Consider the following 18,102-nt stretch of genomic DNA (forward strand, 5'->3'; position numbering starts at 1 on the left):
AGAAGTAGCACGGGGTCACGGCTGGGAGACACGTGAGTCATGACCTCAGGGTTCAAGCGCAGCCCCCGCCCTTCACAAGCATCTTGACTTTTGGCAATTTGTGTGATAACTGCTTTGAGCATCAGCCTCCTAAATTGTAAAATGGGGCAAAGACGAGTTCTGCTTTGCCCTGTTGCTGAGACGAATGTGATTGTGCTGATATGGCACTTGGCCTGCTGCCTCACGCCCACGACACCCTCAGTGCAGGGTGGCTGTCGCTGCACCTGCACTGGAGCCGGCCTCTGTGGCAGGGAGGGCACACATGGGCAGGCCTGTCCAGGCCCTGCTCCAGCTGTTTCCGGGGCGCCACACACTGTCCCGCCAGCCACCGTGCGAGCCATCTGCCTTGACCGACTCATTTCCCTGCAGGCTTGCAGCAGGCGAGCAGCCCCCTCTTGGGAAGTCACCCTGGGTGAGCATCCCCCTCCTACGAGTTTCTTGGGGACAGGCAGGAGAGGGCTCATCTTCGCAACCACAGGCCTCTCACCTTTCCGAGAGTGTCTGCCGGTTGGAATGCAGGGAGGGCAAGGTCACATGGTGACACCTTCACCCCAGGCTGCTGGCTGCAGACAACAGGCCCACCCTGTCTGTTCCACTTACCCTGTGGGAGTGGACACATCCTCAGCCGTGGCTTCTGCTAGAAGGGGGACCATTAGCTCTGAATTACCTAGCATTGCAGTTGGGACACGAGATTCCCATTCAGGAAGGGTGAGAACACGTGGGCAGGTGGGGGTCAAAGTAGAACAGGCTGGATGGTCCTAGTAATTCTCATCTCTGCCACCCACCCACACGTTCTGGGAGTGGGGATGACTGAAGAAAACGGGTCGGTGACGAGGAGAATGAGCAGGGGTGGACGGGGCTGGAAGTCTATTGCCCAGGCCACAGATGGGCTTGCTCTGCTGTCATTACACTGTGACCTTGAGCAAGTCACTGCTGGTCTGAGTGGATTTCATGGCAAGATAGGCCTATGGAGCCTTTCGCCTCACAGGACTGAATGTCTCACAGGAGCCCCTGGCACCTGCACTGACCACTACACTTTAAAGGCCCAGGGCAGGGAGTGCAGAGCTGCTTCTGGGTTCCAGTGGCACACGGAGGGCCGTGCCCCTAGGACTCACTGCTCACCGGAGGGGCTGCTTTCACTGGGGGAGGCTACTAATTTCACAAAGATACTCCCGGCTGAAAACAGTATACAACCGACCCAAATATTGCAACATTGTACAGTTAGACAGAAAGCTGGCTGCCCTTTGCCTGAGTTATGCAGGTAATTTTGTTAGCTTCTTTCAGAAATATCCTGATAGCCACTGGTGTCCACGCCAAAGCTCACTCTCTCAGGCAGCAGGGGTAGGAGCCGCCTTGTCTGCATGCGGAGCAGGCTCTGCAATCTACCACCTTTCCCGGAAGGAGACAGGAGCGTCGTGATCAATGCTGTGGGATCTTCAGTGTTTCCGTCCTGGCCGGTCTTCCACGGTGCTTCTCTGGCTGGAACTTTGTGACAGAGACCATCTCCCATGGGGCAGAGATTCTGAGGACGGCCTTGGAGCCAGAACCACTCGTCTGGACACCTGACTTGATGGTTTGCCAGCTGTGATACCTGCATGGCAATGAATCTTTCTGAACCTCATTTCCAAGCCCCATAAACCTGAGCAGTTCGTACCTCTCACCGGCATTTTGAGGACTGGGAGAGAGAATGCAGACAAAGTGCCTGGACCGGGTCTGCTCACTGCATGGCAGTGCCAGGTGAACAGTTATGTGATAGGATGTACACAGCGCCAGGTCTGTGCCAGGCACCGCCAAGAGCTCTGGGCACCCAGGCACAGCCCCCCTCTTCTTCTGGCCTGTCCACAGAAGTGGGTGCCCTGGGGGGAACTGGGGGAACTAAACGCTGAGGTCCTGCTTTGGAAGTCAAGGGGAGTGATGTACGTTTCTGTGGATCCAAAGCCAGCTTTTGCCCACGAGCTGGGAGGACTCGTGCTGTCTATACCCACCATGCACAGTCAAGCGAAGGCTTCACCTTCTCCAGGAGCATGGATGACTCACAAAATGGCCTGATTGCAGATGTTTGGGATCAACTGAGAATATGTTTATTTAAAAGCAATTTTAAATATTAAAAAAAGTAGAAATTAACACATACAGTACTGAAAAACTGTCACATTAAACACATGTGAAATGACAAGTGTACTGATGTTTGACTGGAACATCCAGATGAGAATTCGGAGTTGAACTAGCGGCACTACGGGATTCCTATACAACATGTTGAAGTTCTAGGCAATAAAAAAATAAATAGCAATTGCTGTTCAACAGTAAAATAAGACACACACTATTTGCAGAACATACCTTTCCCCTCTGGAGGAAAGAAAACCTAGCTATTTTTTCGTAAGGTTCCATACCTTCAAAATACTATATCATGTACAAAATTGCAGATAGTGGCTCATTGAGTTTAAGAACAGTATCAGTTTAAACTCAACTAAGATCACCAAAGGTATTTATACCTAGATTTCCTATGTCCCCACAGTAAGCTGGATTAGAGAGAACTAAAATTCCTGATGGAAAACAAAAAACCAGAAAAAAAGGTATTAAAAAATGCATTTGTGTAAGTTGTTGCAAAAGGGGAAAAAGAATAGACAATGACTCCATGTAATTTTAGACATCTAGTTTTTGCATTAAAAAGAAAAAGTTTATTTTGAGATCAGTTGAAAATACTATAGGCCACAGAAATGAATAATTATTTAATGCAACTTAAACTGTGTAATTGCATGAACCAGGACACTAAGTAACTTCAGAAGGTGATTTCCTGTCCTGACGCCAGTGTCGCTTAAGTACAAAGGCTACAAACACTGTCAGCCACACGCCAGCACACCAGCTGGTTCCTGGTGCTCTCAGTTGGCATGGGACTCGGATGTGCCATGACACTGACGAAGCAATTGCCTAAAATCACTCTCTGATAAAGCTGATAAGATATGTTGCAGGTTTTTGACATGCAAGGTTATTTATTAGGTGGCTATTCAAAGTTTTCATAGTAATCACATAAGCAGAGCTAAATTAATATTCACTGAGCACTGGGACTCCATGAAAGGGGACGTTTCCTCAGGGTTGGGTTGGGAGTTGTGCTTCTGTGAAATGACCATTTCTCACTCATTGCTGAGGTTATCTGCTTAAAAATGGTAGTTTTCTGCGCTGTTGCCAATACAGCAGGTTAAGCAAAAGTAATGCCAGAATGACACACGAGCCTTGGAATCAGAGAGCAGCCCCACTGACTGTGGAGTGAAATGAACTGCATTCTTTTCAAAATTCAGACTGACATAAAAGACCGAAATACCCATGATGTTCTTAATGGTCCGATAAACACGGCTGTGAAGACGAGTGAACGGGAGGGGTTCCTTGCAGAAGAGCATGTTCACAGTGCAACTCAGAGCAGTGTTCATTCACACTTGGTTATGAATTGACTTGAAGGTGACGAGTCTACTGAATAGAGCTGAAGACTGGAAACCCTGCCTGTGCGGGAGGTTTAATAAAGAGCATGGAAAAAGGAGGTTGAGTTCAGCACCTGATTCTACAGTGGGGAAACTATGAAGGGTTGCGTTTTAAATTTGTCATCTTCGTGCATAATCTTTCAAAAGTTTACTGAGAACAAAACTAAAAAAATAATTTAAATGGATGCATCAGATCCTTTAACTCATCTGAAGGATGCTAATTAATAATATGGTATGTAAATCATACTCTTGAGAAGGTCAAATGACTGGAAACAAATATTGTTGCAACCTTATTAATTTCTGCTTTAATGGCAATCAAGTTTAAAAAAATGTACAGTTCAACTCAGCCATACTATTCCTTTATAAAAGGCAGATTTCAGGTAAGCTTCTAAATGCATGCATAATGTAGAGGCTAATATTTTCTGGCAGTCCTTGGTTCCTGAAAGTTGAACTTCAGATGAATTTTAAACTTCTGTCAAAATAGTCATGGAAGATATGTTCTTTTTGCATAATGAGGTAAGTAATATCTCAGGGGTGGGCACTCAGCATCATAAGACAGTATAAATCCACTTGTCCTAACTTTCATGAGGCGGTGGGCACTGGAAAATGACACCAAAGGTTTTGGGTCAGTGAGTATTTTGCTGAAGGAATAACACTTACATTTAACTGAGCACTTTTCTGTAATAAATACCCAAGTATTTTGGAGCTGTAAACTGTACACACAGGTAACCACAGGTTGGTCTGTCATGGAGCTTAAAGTTTCACCTGGAGAACAGAACCCACCTCTTTGCTAATGTGGCATTTTCAGTAACATAATTGAGAATACTGTTTCATTAGGAGCACAGAGTCAGTTCTATGCCTTTCAACGGTTGCGGGAGACCACTTCTCTTTGCAAAGCCGGCAGCTCCTATATTCCCGTTTTTGTTTGCTTGCTTGGAAAACAGCACAGACTGAGATGTAAGTGCTAGATGCCAAGGACAGCTTTGGCAAACCAGTAAGGCGCGCTGGGTCCCAAGGCTACCCTAATACTGGCGACGGCAGAAGACCACAGGGTATTTACAACACACACCAGATCCCCCTCCTGAGGTGGCCTTTCCATGAGTTTCTCATTCTGTAACAGCAGCTATATACATGTTGTGCACAGGATTATGTGGAGGCAGCAGTCTTGCATGAAGGATGTGGACAATCTTAAGGCTCTGCCTTTTTTGCTAGTCGGACAGGATGTGAACAAAGGACACTGGAAAGACCCCCTTCCTTTCAGGCTGTCCTTCGATATGCCCGATCTGCAAGGAGAAAACAGAGTCGTCAGGCAGGAGGCACTGGCGGCCATCCTCCACCAAGCCCAGCAGGTCAGAGCAGGTCTGGAGTCTGCCACAGACCTGGAGGGGACACAGTGCGTGCTCCCCGCCGCTGGCGAACTACAGATGGCCAAGGGTAACAGGCAACATGACAAAGGAACAGCAGCGAACCTGCGGCGCGTTCAGCATTCTTCACGGGTCCTGTTTCAGCTGCGTGTAGTCCCATGTGGTAGCTACTCCCAGGATCCTCATTTTACACACGAGGGACAGTGGCCCAGAGAGGTGCAATGACCACGCCACAGGCCCACACAGGCTGCAGAGGCCGGGCTCCTGGCCAGGGCTTGGCTGCTTATCCTTCTTCTGGGTGACCTCAGGCAAGCTTTGCTAAGCCTCTTGTCTATAAAAGGGGGCTAAAAAAATCCTTCTTCTCAGGCTTGTGAGATTACATAAAAAGTTATATATATGGAAGGGGCCACTGTGAACCAAGAACTCATCCTCAGGTTGCTGTGGGGCAAGGGTATGGTGAGAGTCTGAGATGGGTGGTGGCCTATGGCAATTTCACTATCTGTGGCCTAAGCCTTAAGCCACAGTTACCTGAAAAAAATCCTAATTATCTTAGACCAGTATTAATTACATTGAAGACAATCCTATAATAAGCCTAAAAAAGAAAGAGTAACCATGTGCGCTGGCTTCCAATGACGAATACAGGAAGAGGAGGGGGGCTTTGAGCCAGGCCAGGCCAGCTCTCCTTTCCTGCCACGAAACACCTGCAGTGTAGCCGGTGGTGGAGCAAGAGCTGTGTGTCCAGCACGGTGCTGGTTCCGCTACTTACCAGGTCGGAGACCTTGGGGGGCCACGCAGGCTACTGTGCAGGTTTCCTTGTCTGGCTTAGTAGTTAAGTACACTATGGGCTTTACTCCCAAATGTATGATGTAACCCACCTTCTGCGTGGGGTCTTGTTGGTATCATGCACGTTGGAGGGCTTTGTGAATTAAAGACGATTAGTGGGCTGGGTGGCATTATTTTTGCATCTGGTTTGGCAGATGGGCAGATGGCAGTTTCTGTTGAGAATGATGCAGAGACCCCAGTGACAACTTCTCTCAGAAGCCTCTCCCAGAGTCACCAGTTTCTTAGCGAAGAATTGGATCGCTGCTTGCTCATAATGCCACTAACACATCGCAAAGTGAATGCTTAGTTTTGTGAGGTAGGGTTGCTCATGTCCCACTTTTCAGAGGAAGAAACTGATAATGGAAGGGACATGCTCTATCCAAGGTCCCAGGCAGTGTGGGACTCACACTGGGACCTCAGAACTCATGTTCTTGTCATGATTGTAAGCAGGCTGCCTGGCAGGCCCAGCTCTAACAGGGAGGCTGGGAGCGCCACTTGGCCGTCCCCCAGCTCGTCCCTCCCTGAGAGGGAGGTCTCATGACCTCAGGCCAGGGCTTCTCAACCTTAGCATCCCAGACACTCTGGGCCCGGTAATTCGTGGCTTTCCCTGGTACTGCGTGATGTTCACTGGCATGCCTGGGTTCTACCCACCAACCAGACGCCTGAGTGCCCAGCCTCCCCTAGTTCTGACGATCAAAAAGCCTCCAGTATCACCAAATGTCCCTGTAATGCACAACCCCCTCATTGAGAACAACCCATTGCTTGGGTCCAGGAAAAACCCCCATGGCTGTCATCAAGACTCCAAAGTCACCATCAAGGCCCAAAGAAACGCCAAAGGCGCGCAAGTGTGTGTGTGCACACGTGTGTGTACATGCATGTGGGTGTGCATGCCTGTGTGTTTCTGGGGGTGGGCAGTTCTCCTCGCTAAACTGAACCACAGCAGACAGAACTGGGTCCCTCCGGGCGGGAGGGGCTCAGGCTGTCAGAGACAGAATTTCCACGCTGATGCTGGGAAACGACTCGTGAGAGAAAGCTCTGCGGCTGCGGTCCGTTGTACCTCTGGCCTGGCAGCTCCCACAGGAGGCACACTAGCTGTGGAAGCGCCGGGCCGCCCTTGCAGCCACTGAGAACAGGGGCGGCTCCAAGGGCTGTGAGCTCCAAACAGCCACTGGGTGGGGACAGTGATGCCTTTCCTTCCTGACACGTGGGCAGTAGGTTTAACGTAAAAGTTTTTATATTCCTGCTTGATCTTCTCCTAACGTCAGGAGGAAGGTTTCATGCCCCATTTATGAAGAGAAAACTGCAGGCCGGATAAAGGGGGGTGAGCCTGAGGACGGCACAGTGGCCAACAGGGCTCGGGCCCGACTCTGGCCTGGACAGTGTACAAGTGAGAGGAAAGCATGCGGGCTTTGGGCCGGAGAGGCTCCAGAATCCTGACCACCTGCTCACGATCTGCATGCCACAGACGTGCCTACTCTGAGCTTCAGTTCTGCACTGGAAAATTAGGAAACACCTATAGCTCACAGGCGGTTGGGTGGCAGCCCGGGGAAAGCACATGCCAAGGTTACTTCTCCAGACCTGGCTTCAAAATCCTACAGCTGTTTCTCTAGCACGTGATAGCAGTGACAGAAAAGACGTCCCCCGAGAACGGCCACTGGGTAGGTGGCGCAGCCAGCACGGTGCCAGCCAGGGCATGCTGAGCACATGCTCGTTAGAAACGCTGGTCCGCGAACGTACCCACCACTCCTGGTCCTCCTCCCCTGTGACGACGATCACTTCCCCCTCCAGGAAGGTGAGCTCGTCGTCGTTGTCCGCCTGGCAGTCGTAAATGGTCTTCACCCGCCTCACCTTGTTCTTCCCCTTCAATACAGAAACTAGGTTTTAGTTGAAAAAAGGACCCAGTAACCTTGGGCAAATCACTTTACTGAGCCCCAATTTCCCCTCGGTGAATGGGAACTTAACCCCAGGTGTGGGTGCGCCGTGTGCTCTGAGACCTGACAGTCCCTCCCCCCTTCCCCAGGGGCAGGAGCCAGCAGGTGCTGCCCATTAGTTTTAGCAGAAAGTGAGCAATACAGGTAATGTGCTTCACCCAAAAGATGAAGCCCTCTGTCCTCCCCTACCCCCACAGCGGCCTGCAGAGATGACAGCAGAGTCTAAAAATGGTTTTGGGAAACATGATGTAAGGCAAAATGTGCAGCTTCTGCTTACTGAATGCACAGCACAGACATTTCTCAGTCCCGCATGCAAAGCGCCATGTCAGCACATGCTGGGCAAGCAGGGCAGGAGCCAGCGGGCTTGGCAGGATTCCAGGCAGTTGAGTTCCCCAAAATGTTTTCATTTTTATCAGTTTTTTGACTTGGTATTTTCTTTTGACTTCCAGGTTTTTGTGAACAGGAAGATGGACACAGAGAAATCTCCTTCTTCAGGATGTTTCAGCATTCAGTTCATTAAACAATTAGTAATAAAAAAAGAAAGCTGTGTCTCCAATGTTTTGGGTGAGTGATGCCCCCTGCCCCCCATCCCAGTTTCTCCCTTAGCCACCCCAACAACCCCTTCCTGCAGCCCCTGACCTGGGAGGTGCTCGGCAGGTCTGAGAAGCTGGCTGAACCTGGCAGCACAGAAGTTATACTTCTCAGCAACCGAGAAAGCCAGCAGGTGGTTAATTTGTACTCGGGAGGATTAGATGAGATGCTATGACAGCTGTAGAGTGCGCAGCCTGAGCTGGAATTCAGCACACGTCAAGGCTTGGAGGTGCCCAGGGTCTTGAGAGAAAGCAGAAGCAGCTCCCATCCCCAGTGTGGTGGCCTCCACCCTGGGGGGGGCATGGGGCTTATTCTTACCTTTCTTTCAGTGCTGAAGTGACACACTTTTGCCACAATATTTTTATGATAAAATGTGAGGAGGCAGAACTGTCATGTACAATGGGAGGCCTTCTGGCTCCCCCCATTAACCATGCTCCTCAGTCCGGGGTGCTTGTGCCCCACTGAGGTGCAGCCGTGGGCAGGGCAAACAGCATGCATGCATGTAACTGGAGCAGCCCTTTTCCAAAAAGAGATTTTTTTGGGAAAAAAGCATTTTCATATCAAAATAAAACTGACACATCATAGTGAAACTTTATGAAAATGATGGCACATGGGATTTCAGCCCAGTGTTGCCTGCACAAGTCTCTCTGGGCTTCTCCAGGAAGATGCAGAGACAAGCACTGCGGTAGAAGATGCTCAGAGCCCTGGGGGGGAATCTGCCTTCCTGTGACCCGAGGACAGGACAAGTCGCATCCTCAGGGCTCCTGCATGACAGCGACCCTTCCTGAGTGTGTACTAGGAGCCAGCTACGTGCTTCTCATGTGTCCCTGCATTTATGGCCTGTGAGCTCAGCTAGTGTTAGCTCCTTGCTGTAAACGAGAATGCTGAGACTCAGTGACGTACGTGGCCACAGACATGCACTTACAGCAGGCAAGGAAGGCAGGTCCCAAGGTCGGTCTGAGGGCGCCCAAAGCCTGGGTGCCCAACCACTGGGCTCCACGCCCCACAGTGCTTGGTCCCGAGCCAGTCGAGGTGAACCAGAACCCCCACGCCTACCCACCGTATTGATTTTCCGGGGCAGCGGCACAGGTGTCTCTGGCAGAGTGGGCATGAGGTCATTGGAGTCTTCGGACGCTTGCTTTTGGATGGCATCTCGGGCTGGCACACTGGGGGAGAGATCCACGGGGTGCGGCTTTTGCGCGACCTCTGAGGGCTGCTGAGCCTTGGGCGAGACGTCTCCCACCTGGGGTTTTGCCAGCAGGTCTCCCAGCTGCGGCTTGGGGGGCAGGTCCTTCATCTGCGGCTTGGGAGGCAAGTCTGAGAGCTGGGGCTTGGGGGGTAGGTCGCCCAGCTGCGGCTTGGGGGGCAGCTCTCCTGGCTTAGGGGGTAAGTCTCCAATTTGGGGTTTGGGAGCCAGTTCTGTGGGTTTTGGGGGCAGGTCTCCATGTGGTGGCTTTTGTGGGAACTCTGCCAACTGGGATGATTTCTGAAAGATTTCGGGTGGGACACTGGCTTTGTCCAGGGAGAGATGATGGCTGGTTTCTGTTTTCCTTAGTGCCACTGTGGAAGCAAGCACAGAGAGCGGGGCCGCTGGGAGGGAGGCGGCTGGCGGGGAAGCGCAGCTCTCCTCCTTCCTAGGCACCTGGAGGGAAAGCGCCCAGGGGCCAAGCCAGGTGCCCACTGCCTGTTTTAAGATAAAAGGTGGAAGCCTGGAAGGCCCGTACATTATTTTATGCCTCAGGTGTGTAAGCATGGATTTCCAAACTCATCAGAATTAAAAAACAAAACAAAATTACAGTTATAATATAAACAGATTGGGAAGTATAGAGTTAAAAGTTTTCACCTACATGTAGCTGTTTTAGATAAGTTGACATATTTCCTTCTGGACTTCGCTATATATTTTCCATGGATAAAACTTTCATCTGCTTTTATCTATATACTGTTTTAACAAGAGTATTTGCCATATTAATAAAAATTCTTTATTAGTAGTACATCATTTTTAATGTTGCATTCCATCTATAGCTGTACTGCAATTTATTAATTCCCCACACTTCATGATTCATGCATTATGTAAGAGAAAAGGTAAAAGATTTCCCCTCCCACTCTCTTTGCCCCTGAGAGGTAACATCTGCTACCTTTTAGTGATACACGTACATGTTCTTACAAATATATTTTAGAAAAACATCAATGGGATTACAAACATACAATGTCTGCAACTTTGTTTTTTTCCCACTTAAAGTGTTGGGGAGAATTTCTCAGTCAGTTCCTCCCTATTCTCTTTAAGGCTGTAGTAAGCACAGCGTGAGGATTCTACAATTTGTGGAACAATTCCCACAGCTCTCGGAACAGCGCTATCCAGAACTTACATGTCTCCAAGTCACCATCCATCACTTACTTGCTGGCTGTGTGACCCTAGGCAAATTATGTGACCTCTCTTGGGTCTCACCTTCATCTCTAAAACATGAGTTAACATGGATATAGAATTTGCCAACAGGACCTGGTAGGCTCTAAGTATTATAAAACAGTATTGCTAGTACACTTAGAGGTCTCTGGGCCAGGATTCACAGTTTCATGCATTCTTATAACTCTGGCTCTTGGCACAAGGGCCAAGCACGTACTGTGTGCTCAGGAAGGAAACAGCTAAGCAAATCCAACTAAGAACTTTGTTCTAAAAATACAACACATTAGAGAGATAGTCTTAAAAGTTATTTAAAAAAAAAAAAGATAAACCCCACTGTTGTAAATTGTCACAGTTGTACCAAGGGCTTGTCTGCTCATGACCTGCCCAGCCACACACCTTCCTAAGGAAATCCAATTCAAGGGCACCCTGCTCCTGGGCTGGCCCTTGAGATTCAGCTAATGTAGCTCAGCTCCAAAAGTTAAAAGTAGGGCAGTGAGAGTCCTCTCTTGGGAGTCAGAAACCAGTAAACAAATGTCTGGGGCAGAGCTGGGGGAGTCCCTGAGCAGTGGGGCAGGGAAGCTTTGCTCTGAGCTATACTTACGGGGGAACTGAAACTGTATGTGCTGGGCAGCCAAACCCCATAAATGTGCAACTCTGAATCTAGGAATTTATCATAAAATAAAGCATCAAAGCTAGTACTGAGATGCCTGTGCTATATATAATGTTCAGCATGGCACTGTTTATACTGAAAAACCGCAGGACAGCTGAGCATATTGGGGTCAAAGAAAGGAATATGACGCAGCCAGTAAAAGGCATACTGCTGTGAATGTTGTGGGAAATGTTTTTCATTTACTATGTGAAAGAAATCAGTTTAAATAGACACCTAAACCAAAAAAAGAAAAGAATAAAGACTGAAAGGATATGCCAAATTGTTTATCTTGGGTGGTAAGACTTCAAGTGGTTTGTATTTTTTTCATTTTGCTTATCCATATTTTTCAAATCTTCTAGAATGAATATACATTATTTTTAAAATGAGGAGAAAACAAAATAAGAAAAGATAGCCTCTCCTCCAGGGGAGCCCGCCTGACCTTTGGCTACTTGATTGCCATGCTGGTATTGTGTCTCCCCCTCCAATTCAATGAAATGTCCTTTCTGAACTGCGTTCTTAACTCTGAGGGCAGACAAGCAAACCATCTCCCCAAAAGACTACAAAGAGGACACTGCTGGAGTGAGGCTCACTGAGGACAAAAGGGAATGACAATCCCCACCCCCCAACTCCCTGCAGAAACTGGGGGGGTTCTGATGCAGCTGGGCCACTCAGGCAGGCCTGGGCGGACAGTGATGCAACAGTGTAGCCCAGAGGAGAGCTCTGCCTCGGTGGCGATCGTTCCAGGGCTGAGAATGGATTCTACGGACGTGACTGAGGAGGAGGAGGAGGCAGAGAAAGAAAACCCTGTAAGCCTCCAGCCCACATTCCAAGAGGGGCTGCTGAGTACAGGACGGCCCCCACTTACTGGAAGAGAATGCAGCCTGACCACATTTCCAAGCATTCATGAACACGCAAAGGATTCCTACACTAAATGCTACGTGGGAAAAAAAAGTATGCAAAACCTACATTATGATGACAGTCGGAGAAGGATGTGTATTCTCGGAAGGGATAAGGGGGTTGTGTTATGGTGACAGAATTACGGGTGACTTTGTTCATGATGAAATGTCCCTTGAAGTTTCTATAAAATTGCTTTTCACCAAAAAACTCATTGAAAAAATGGCTCTATTGTAGCAGTCTGTCTCCAGCCTAGAAGGCTTTAATCAAGCCTTTTAAGTGCCCAAAGGATTTAAAAAACATTTTTTGTTCAACACTTTTTTTTTTTAACATTAACATCTCCTGTTTGAGAGAGACAGAGAGGAATGTGGCCGGGACAGTACACATGAGTAAGCTGTGTAAGACAAGGGCCGAGACTGGACTCCTGGCCAGTGGCCTTGTGAGCGGTTTTAACAGAGGATACATGAAAGGTCTTGGCTTTGAGCATTAACAGCTGTTAACTGTACACAGAGAGACAATCGGATGGTGCGAACCTTTTGACAGAACACACCACCATCTAGGAAATAGTTTTGACCAAGTCTGAACTTGCATCTGATTGGCTGTATTTCCAACTGACAGGAGATACAGAGCATGAGGAACATGTTAAATGACTGCGCAGGGATGCAGTTAGCAAGAGCCAGAGAAAAATCTCCAGGACAAATAACCCAGTTTCATCAACAAATAAATTACTAGAAAAGGAGAGAGTTTCTGGGAAACCTTTAGCCTAAGAAACTTAAGAGACAAATCAACTAACTGAAATGTATGGACCTTATTTCATTCAATCCTGATAAAAATGAACAATTAAACAAAAAGACATTTATGAGACAATTAAAAATGTGAACTCTGGATATGTGAAGATAGCAAGGAATTTGATTTTTTAGATATGGTAAATGTTCTAAGATCTGTTATCGGTATATTATATATTTAAAATGGTTTATGATGTCTAGGATTTGCTACAGAATTATTGAGGGGAAGGGATGAAACATCAGGTATAAATGGTAATTGCTGGAGAAGGTGATGAGCATCTGGGTCAGGGGAGGAGGCTGCATTATACTATTCTGTTTTAAAAATATTTTTATATATGCTTTTAATGGGAAGTTTCAGAGACAGCAAAGCACACATATACACCCCAAGACAAAGAATGGGAGCAGTACAATGAGGTGCTGGTTGGAGGGACAAGGTGGGACATATGCTGAGTGCTGTCCTGAGATGGGAGGCGGATGGGTCCACCTTAGGCCATGGCCTGCTGCTTCCTGGGTGCCCAGGGCAGGCAGCCGGGCATGTGGTGTGGCAGGGGTGGGCTTATGTCCTGCGTCACTGAGAAACTAGAAGAGCAGGCATTTTGAGCAGAAAATAGGTGTGAGGGAGGGGGCTGGGAGAGACGAGTGACTGGATCCAGAAAGGGACAGGTGGCTAGGCAGCAGTGGGGGACTGTGTGTGGCCAGTGGTCAGGAAGCAGAGCGGATGCGCCACCCTGACTGCTTCCCCAGCCACACCCGGGAATGTGGAGTCAGGCTCGGAGTGAGGCAGCCGAGCCGAGTACTGCACAGGACTGGGACGGCAGGTGAGGGCAGTGACAGGAGTGGTGCTGCTTCAGGACGACGGAGGACACGAAGGTGATGTGGACTGTGAAAGGGGGCAGCAGCTGTGGTAGGAGCCAGGCTTGCTGGGGTTTGGTGCGAAAGGAAGTGAGCTGGACAGGCGGGAGGAAGGAGCCAGTGGTGACGTGTGACCAGTGGGCCGGATCTGGGGCCAACTGCAGGTAAGTGGGCACAGTGCCTGGGAAACTCGTTCCATGCTTCTCAGAGATCAAGACAGCCCTTTGGGCAGAGGTTAAAAGAGAAAAAACTAACTGGAATAAAGACTCAGTAAACCCAGGGGAAGCCTTCCTTTGTGTTCCCTGGAGAACGAATTGGCACCCACCTGGGACTCCCCTCCCTTCACTACACGGGAGCCCGGCCCGACCAGTCAGCGCTCCTCCAAGCAGGCACTTCACTGAAGACCTCCGGAGAGGTGAATTCCAGCTTCCCACCACCAATCTCCAGTTTGACTTCTGGGGTCAGAGGTCTTATCTTGGGCACTAAACTCATGGGGGGGCCACCAAGCATCTCTGAGCCTCCATTCAGATCTAATGTGGGCCCTGCTGGCCTTGTGGGCCTACGTGAAGGTGGACAGAATGACGCAGATGCCTCTGTGGGCTTTCGGCAGCAAGAAAGCTAGAGCGATGCACCCTAAGAAAAGGAGCTCTATTGCTCGTGTTATGAGAAGGCCCCCCACAAGCAAAGCTTGGTCAGGATTAAAGGAATGCAGTCCGAGTGCTGAGGGTCTACTTGGCAAGGCAGCAGCATCTGCAGACACTGCTGCCTTGCTACTTCTCGGAGCGTGCGCATCTCCCCTTTGCATGGTGGCTGCTGCCCCAGGGAAGGATTCTGTGCTACCCACCAGCGAGGGGTTTTGGAAGCATGATTTCACTTCATCCTCACAAAACCTCGTGAAGTAGGTATTCTTGCCCCCATTTACAGGCGAGGAACCTGAGTCAGTGAAGCTTTGGGGTCCCCTGCCCAGGCCACACAGTGTGATGGTTCCCAGGTCACCCTGAGGTTTCCAAGAGGAGAAGGAATGGTGCCTGGGGTTAATACATACCTTCTGAAAGGGTACTGTGTTTTTTAAGGGTAAGTACAGTGTTTTGCTAAAAACAATATGAGTTCACAAACATCTTTCTTCACCAAACATGCTTACTGGGCATCCACTATAGGCCAGGTGCTGCTCTATGCATCTGGGATCAAGCAATGAACCAAAGGACAGAGTCCCCTGTCCCCTTGGAGGGCACAGTGACCCTAATTACATGTGAATATCAAACAGATCTTACCTTTCTGAGGTAGTTTAGGAAGAACTCTTGGGCCAAGGGCAGTCTTTGCCGAACCGGTGCTAATTAATAAATAAGAAACATTGAGGATCTAAAGTGCTATAATGTCAACAGTGATACATTATTCAAGGAAATCAAAGAGTTTACAGAAATATCAAAAATCCTTTAAAAATCTAACAAAAGATTACAGGCAATTTTCCACAAGTCAAAGTTCGCTTGGCTGGCAGGAACTGGGAAGGGTAAGAAAACCAGCCCTCTCAACGATGAACCGAATCTCCTGGGAAACCTCTCTCCAGCGGCGATGTTTATGGAGGCACCTGGCGATGACCAAGCGTGTTACACAGAAGCAACTCATCTCACGGGACCCCTCAGCGTCAGTCTCACCACCCTGTTTTCAGATGAGGAAACTGGGGCTTCAGTGATGGGCAGAGGGTCCCGAGGCCGGTCGGTGGTGGGTCTGGAAACTCAGCCCCGGCCCGTTTGACTCCAGAGCCCCACCTCCGCCAGGGCACTGAGGCCGGCCGCTGAGCGCTCAGATCTCCAGGCCTTCCTGAGCTCTTCCTCCTTTTGGAGGACCTGTGAGCGCGGAGGGAAAACGCCTAGTCCCTGGAACAGAAGTCGGCCCCGCATCCTCAGACATCAGTCCCGTACCCGAGGACACCAGAGTGCTGCGGACCCAAAAGGCAGTAGCAGCCAAGTCCTATCTGCCAAGGGTCCCCTTTAATATCTCATTTCTCCTTTATCCTGATGTTCTAAAAACTTCTTCCTAACCTTTTGCTTTTAAAAGAAAAGGACAAGCAAACCAGCTAAACAAGACCAGAATGAAGGGACGAGGCTGAGATGCACTGCTGTCTCTCTTGGCCCTCAGCTCACCCTCAGTCTTAGCGGCTCTTTCTTCAGCTCTGAAATCCTACCACCTTGGGCCACTGGAGGATCGCGTTGTGGGGCTCAGGCCTCTGCTAACTAGAGGCAGTAAACATAAGTGGGGTTTGCCTGGTACAGTCCGCAGCACGTCCTTCTCCGGCCTGCCTTAGGGTCTGCTCAGGGTTGCACGCCTGCCAGCTACTGACAGGAACGTGACAGTCACTCCTAACCGAATTACTGAGGCCCAGGCTGGGAGGCTTAGAAATGCCCTGCATAGAAGGCGCTGGGTGCACGCTGCGCATGTGTGGGCCTGGCCTTCTCCCCATGCAGACGAGCCCAAGGCTGCTGCCATGCTGGGGCTGTGTGTGTGCACAGGGGACTTGACTCAGTTTGAAAACCCTTTTGTGGGCATTCTCCCTGCTCTGGGGTAAGGCCACCAGAAGTGCAGGGTAGCCCCCCATGCAGGGCAGGAGGAGCACTGAGTGGAAACGAGGCAGGATCCCAAGGGAAGGGAGACTAGGGGACATGGGGTCGGGGGACCAGCTGACATCCGTCACCGCTGAACCTCTTGGAGCCCCTCCCTCACGTATAAATGGGGATCACAGCGCCTGGCCCATCTTACGGAGTTGTAAAGACTAGGTATGATAGTGGTATTAAAATAAATGAGGCTTTTGTTTTTTATCTTTGATAAACTCTAGAAAGCACCCCCCCGACACACACACACCAGGTGACTCTTTCTCCCTGAGGTTTTGGGCCTGGAAGTGGCTCTGGGTCCTTATCTCAGATCTTGCCCCTAGAGAAAACTCTCTGTTGGGACTGAGTAAGTGATGCCCAGAGAAGATCTTCCAAGGTATCTAATCTCAGTGCAAAGAGGGAAGAAAGGCATGCTGCTTTTAGCCTTGCCTAAAAAAAGCTGGAAAGACTCACACTTTTTCATTTGAAAATCTCTGGGCTGTCAAATTTCCCTGAGGGTGTCTTTTCACCTCCAAGTCTTCAAAATGGGGAGTCAAGAGGGAAAGTAACAAAACAAAGTTAATTAAAAAATTAAAAGTAAAAACTCATTCTGACAGCCTCTGTGATCACCAGGGAACTGAGGTCGGTTCTCACCTGAACCTGGACGCAGGCGGCCCGGCAAGAGCTGCTTCCTGCCAGTACTCCGCAGCGAGGGGTGAGGGCGAATCAGAGGGAACATTCAGGTTCTCACCCAAACCAGCACCAGCTGGGCCACACGCTGAGGAGGCTGCTGCTAAAACCCATTTCTATAATTCTGTCCACTGTAACTCTAATTTCAAATGAGAGCCTACCATCAATAGACAGCTTACCTTGATTGCTGAGACAGCCCCTCAAACTTGTTTGTGGTCTTACTTGACGATGATGGACCCACATCATTACCTACAGGGAAAAATCAGCAAATGTAAACTGCCGCACCTCCAGACAGGAAACGGAACATGGGGATATAGAATTTCACAGAAGTAAGACCCACCCACCCCCAGTTTCTAGAAAGGAATTTAAAAGAATCAAGCCAGAAGTGTATGTACTTCTGATATTAAAACAAACCAAAATTAAGCAATGGTTTGGGCTTTCATAATGTTTTTATTGTCACTAAAGGATTATGGCAGCAAGGTGAGCAGCCTGCTCATCTCAGAGGCCTGGCCTCTGTGATCATAGGACTCTGGGGATGTCCCAGTGTCTCAGGATCTTGTCCTCAGCTGAGGGGCAGGGAAAGAATAAAACTTCAAATTCACCCAGAGGTTCCCATGCCCCCTGGGAATGAGACTCAGAGGAAACACACAACCCACAAGTTTTGTGTGTGTGCATACACTACTCAGCAGGATGGTGATAACTGACCATCTGCTAGGCAAGGCCCTCAGTCACTTACTGACTCATCATTCATTCAGACATTAACATTTACTAAGCATCTACTACGTGCAAGGCAAGAACACGGAGTGGGAGGGACAAAAACAACTCCGATGTCACAGAATTCCTGATCTGGCTGGGGAGATGTACGTGTACCAACTGCACTAGTAATGGGGAAGGATACGAATGTTGAATAGGGTTGGGGCCTGTGAAAGGAAACAGTGCCTAAAACTTAACTGGTAAGAGGGACAGGCAAAGTCCTCCCTGGGGCACATGGCACCCGAAGAGTGAAGCACCTCCTAATGGGACGGCAGC

General features: G+C 49.2%; 1 protein-coding gene across 10 annotated transcripts in view; it reads right to left on the bottom strand.

Annotated features, from left to right (window-relative positions):
* Positions 1-2,097: 2,097 nt before the first annotated feature.
* The window catches only part of ASAP1 (ArfGAP with SH3 domain, ankyrin repeat and PH domain 1), a 336,296-nt gene continuing 320,291 nt past the window's right edge, over positions 2,098-18,102 (bottom strand). For 9 of the 10 annotated variants that reach the window (XM_073230149.1, XM_037020669.2, XM_073230147.1 and 6 more), the window contains 5 exons: positions 17,253-17,322; positions 15,070-15,128; positions 9,278-9,777; positions 7,433-7,555; positions 2,098-4,792 (listed from right to left, as the gene is read on the bottom strand). In XM_073230149.1, coding sequence (XP_073086250.1) covers positions 4,718-4,792; positions 7,433-7,555; positions 9,278-9,777; positions 15,070-15,128; positions 17,253-17,322 — 827 coding nt within the window. In that variant the 3' untranslated portion in view covers positions 2,098-4,717. The remainder of the gene's footprint in view (positions 4,793-7,432; positions 7,556-9,277; positions 9,778-15,069; positions 15,129-17,252; positions 17,323-18,102) is intronic. The other variant, XM_073230145.1, reaches the window with a different exon arrangement.

Source organism: Manis javanica, chromosome 2 (genome assembly GCF_040802235.1).
Source record: "Manis javanica isolate MJ-LG chromosome 2, MJ_LKY, whole genome shotgun sequence".
NCBI classification, from domain to species: Eukaryota; Metazoa; Chordata; class Mammalia; order Pholidota; family Manidae; genus Manis; species Manis javanica.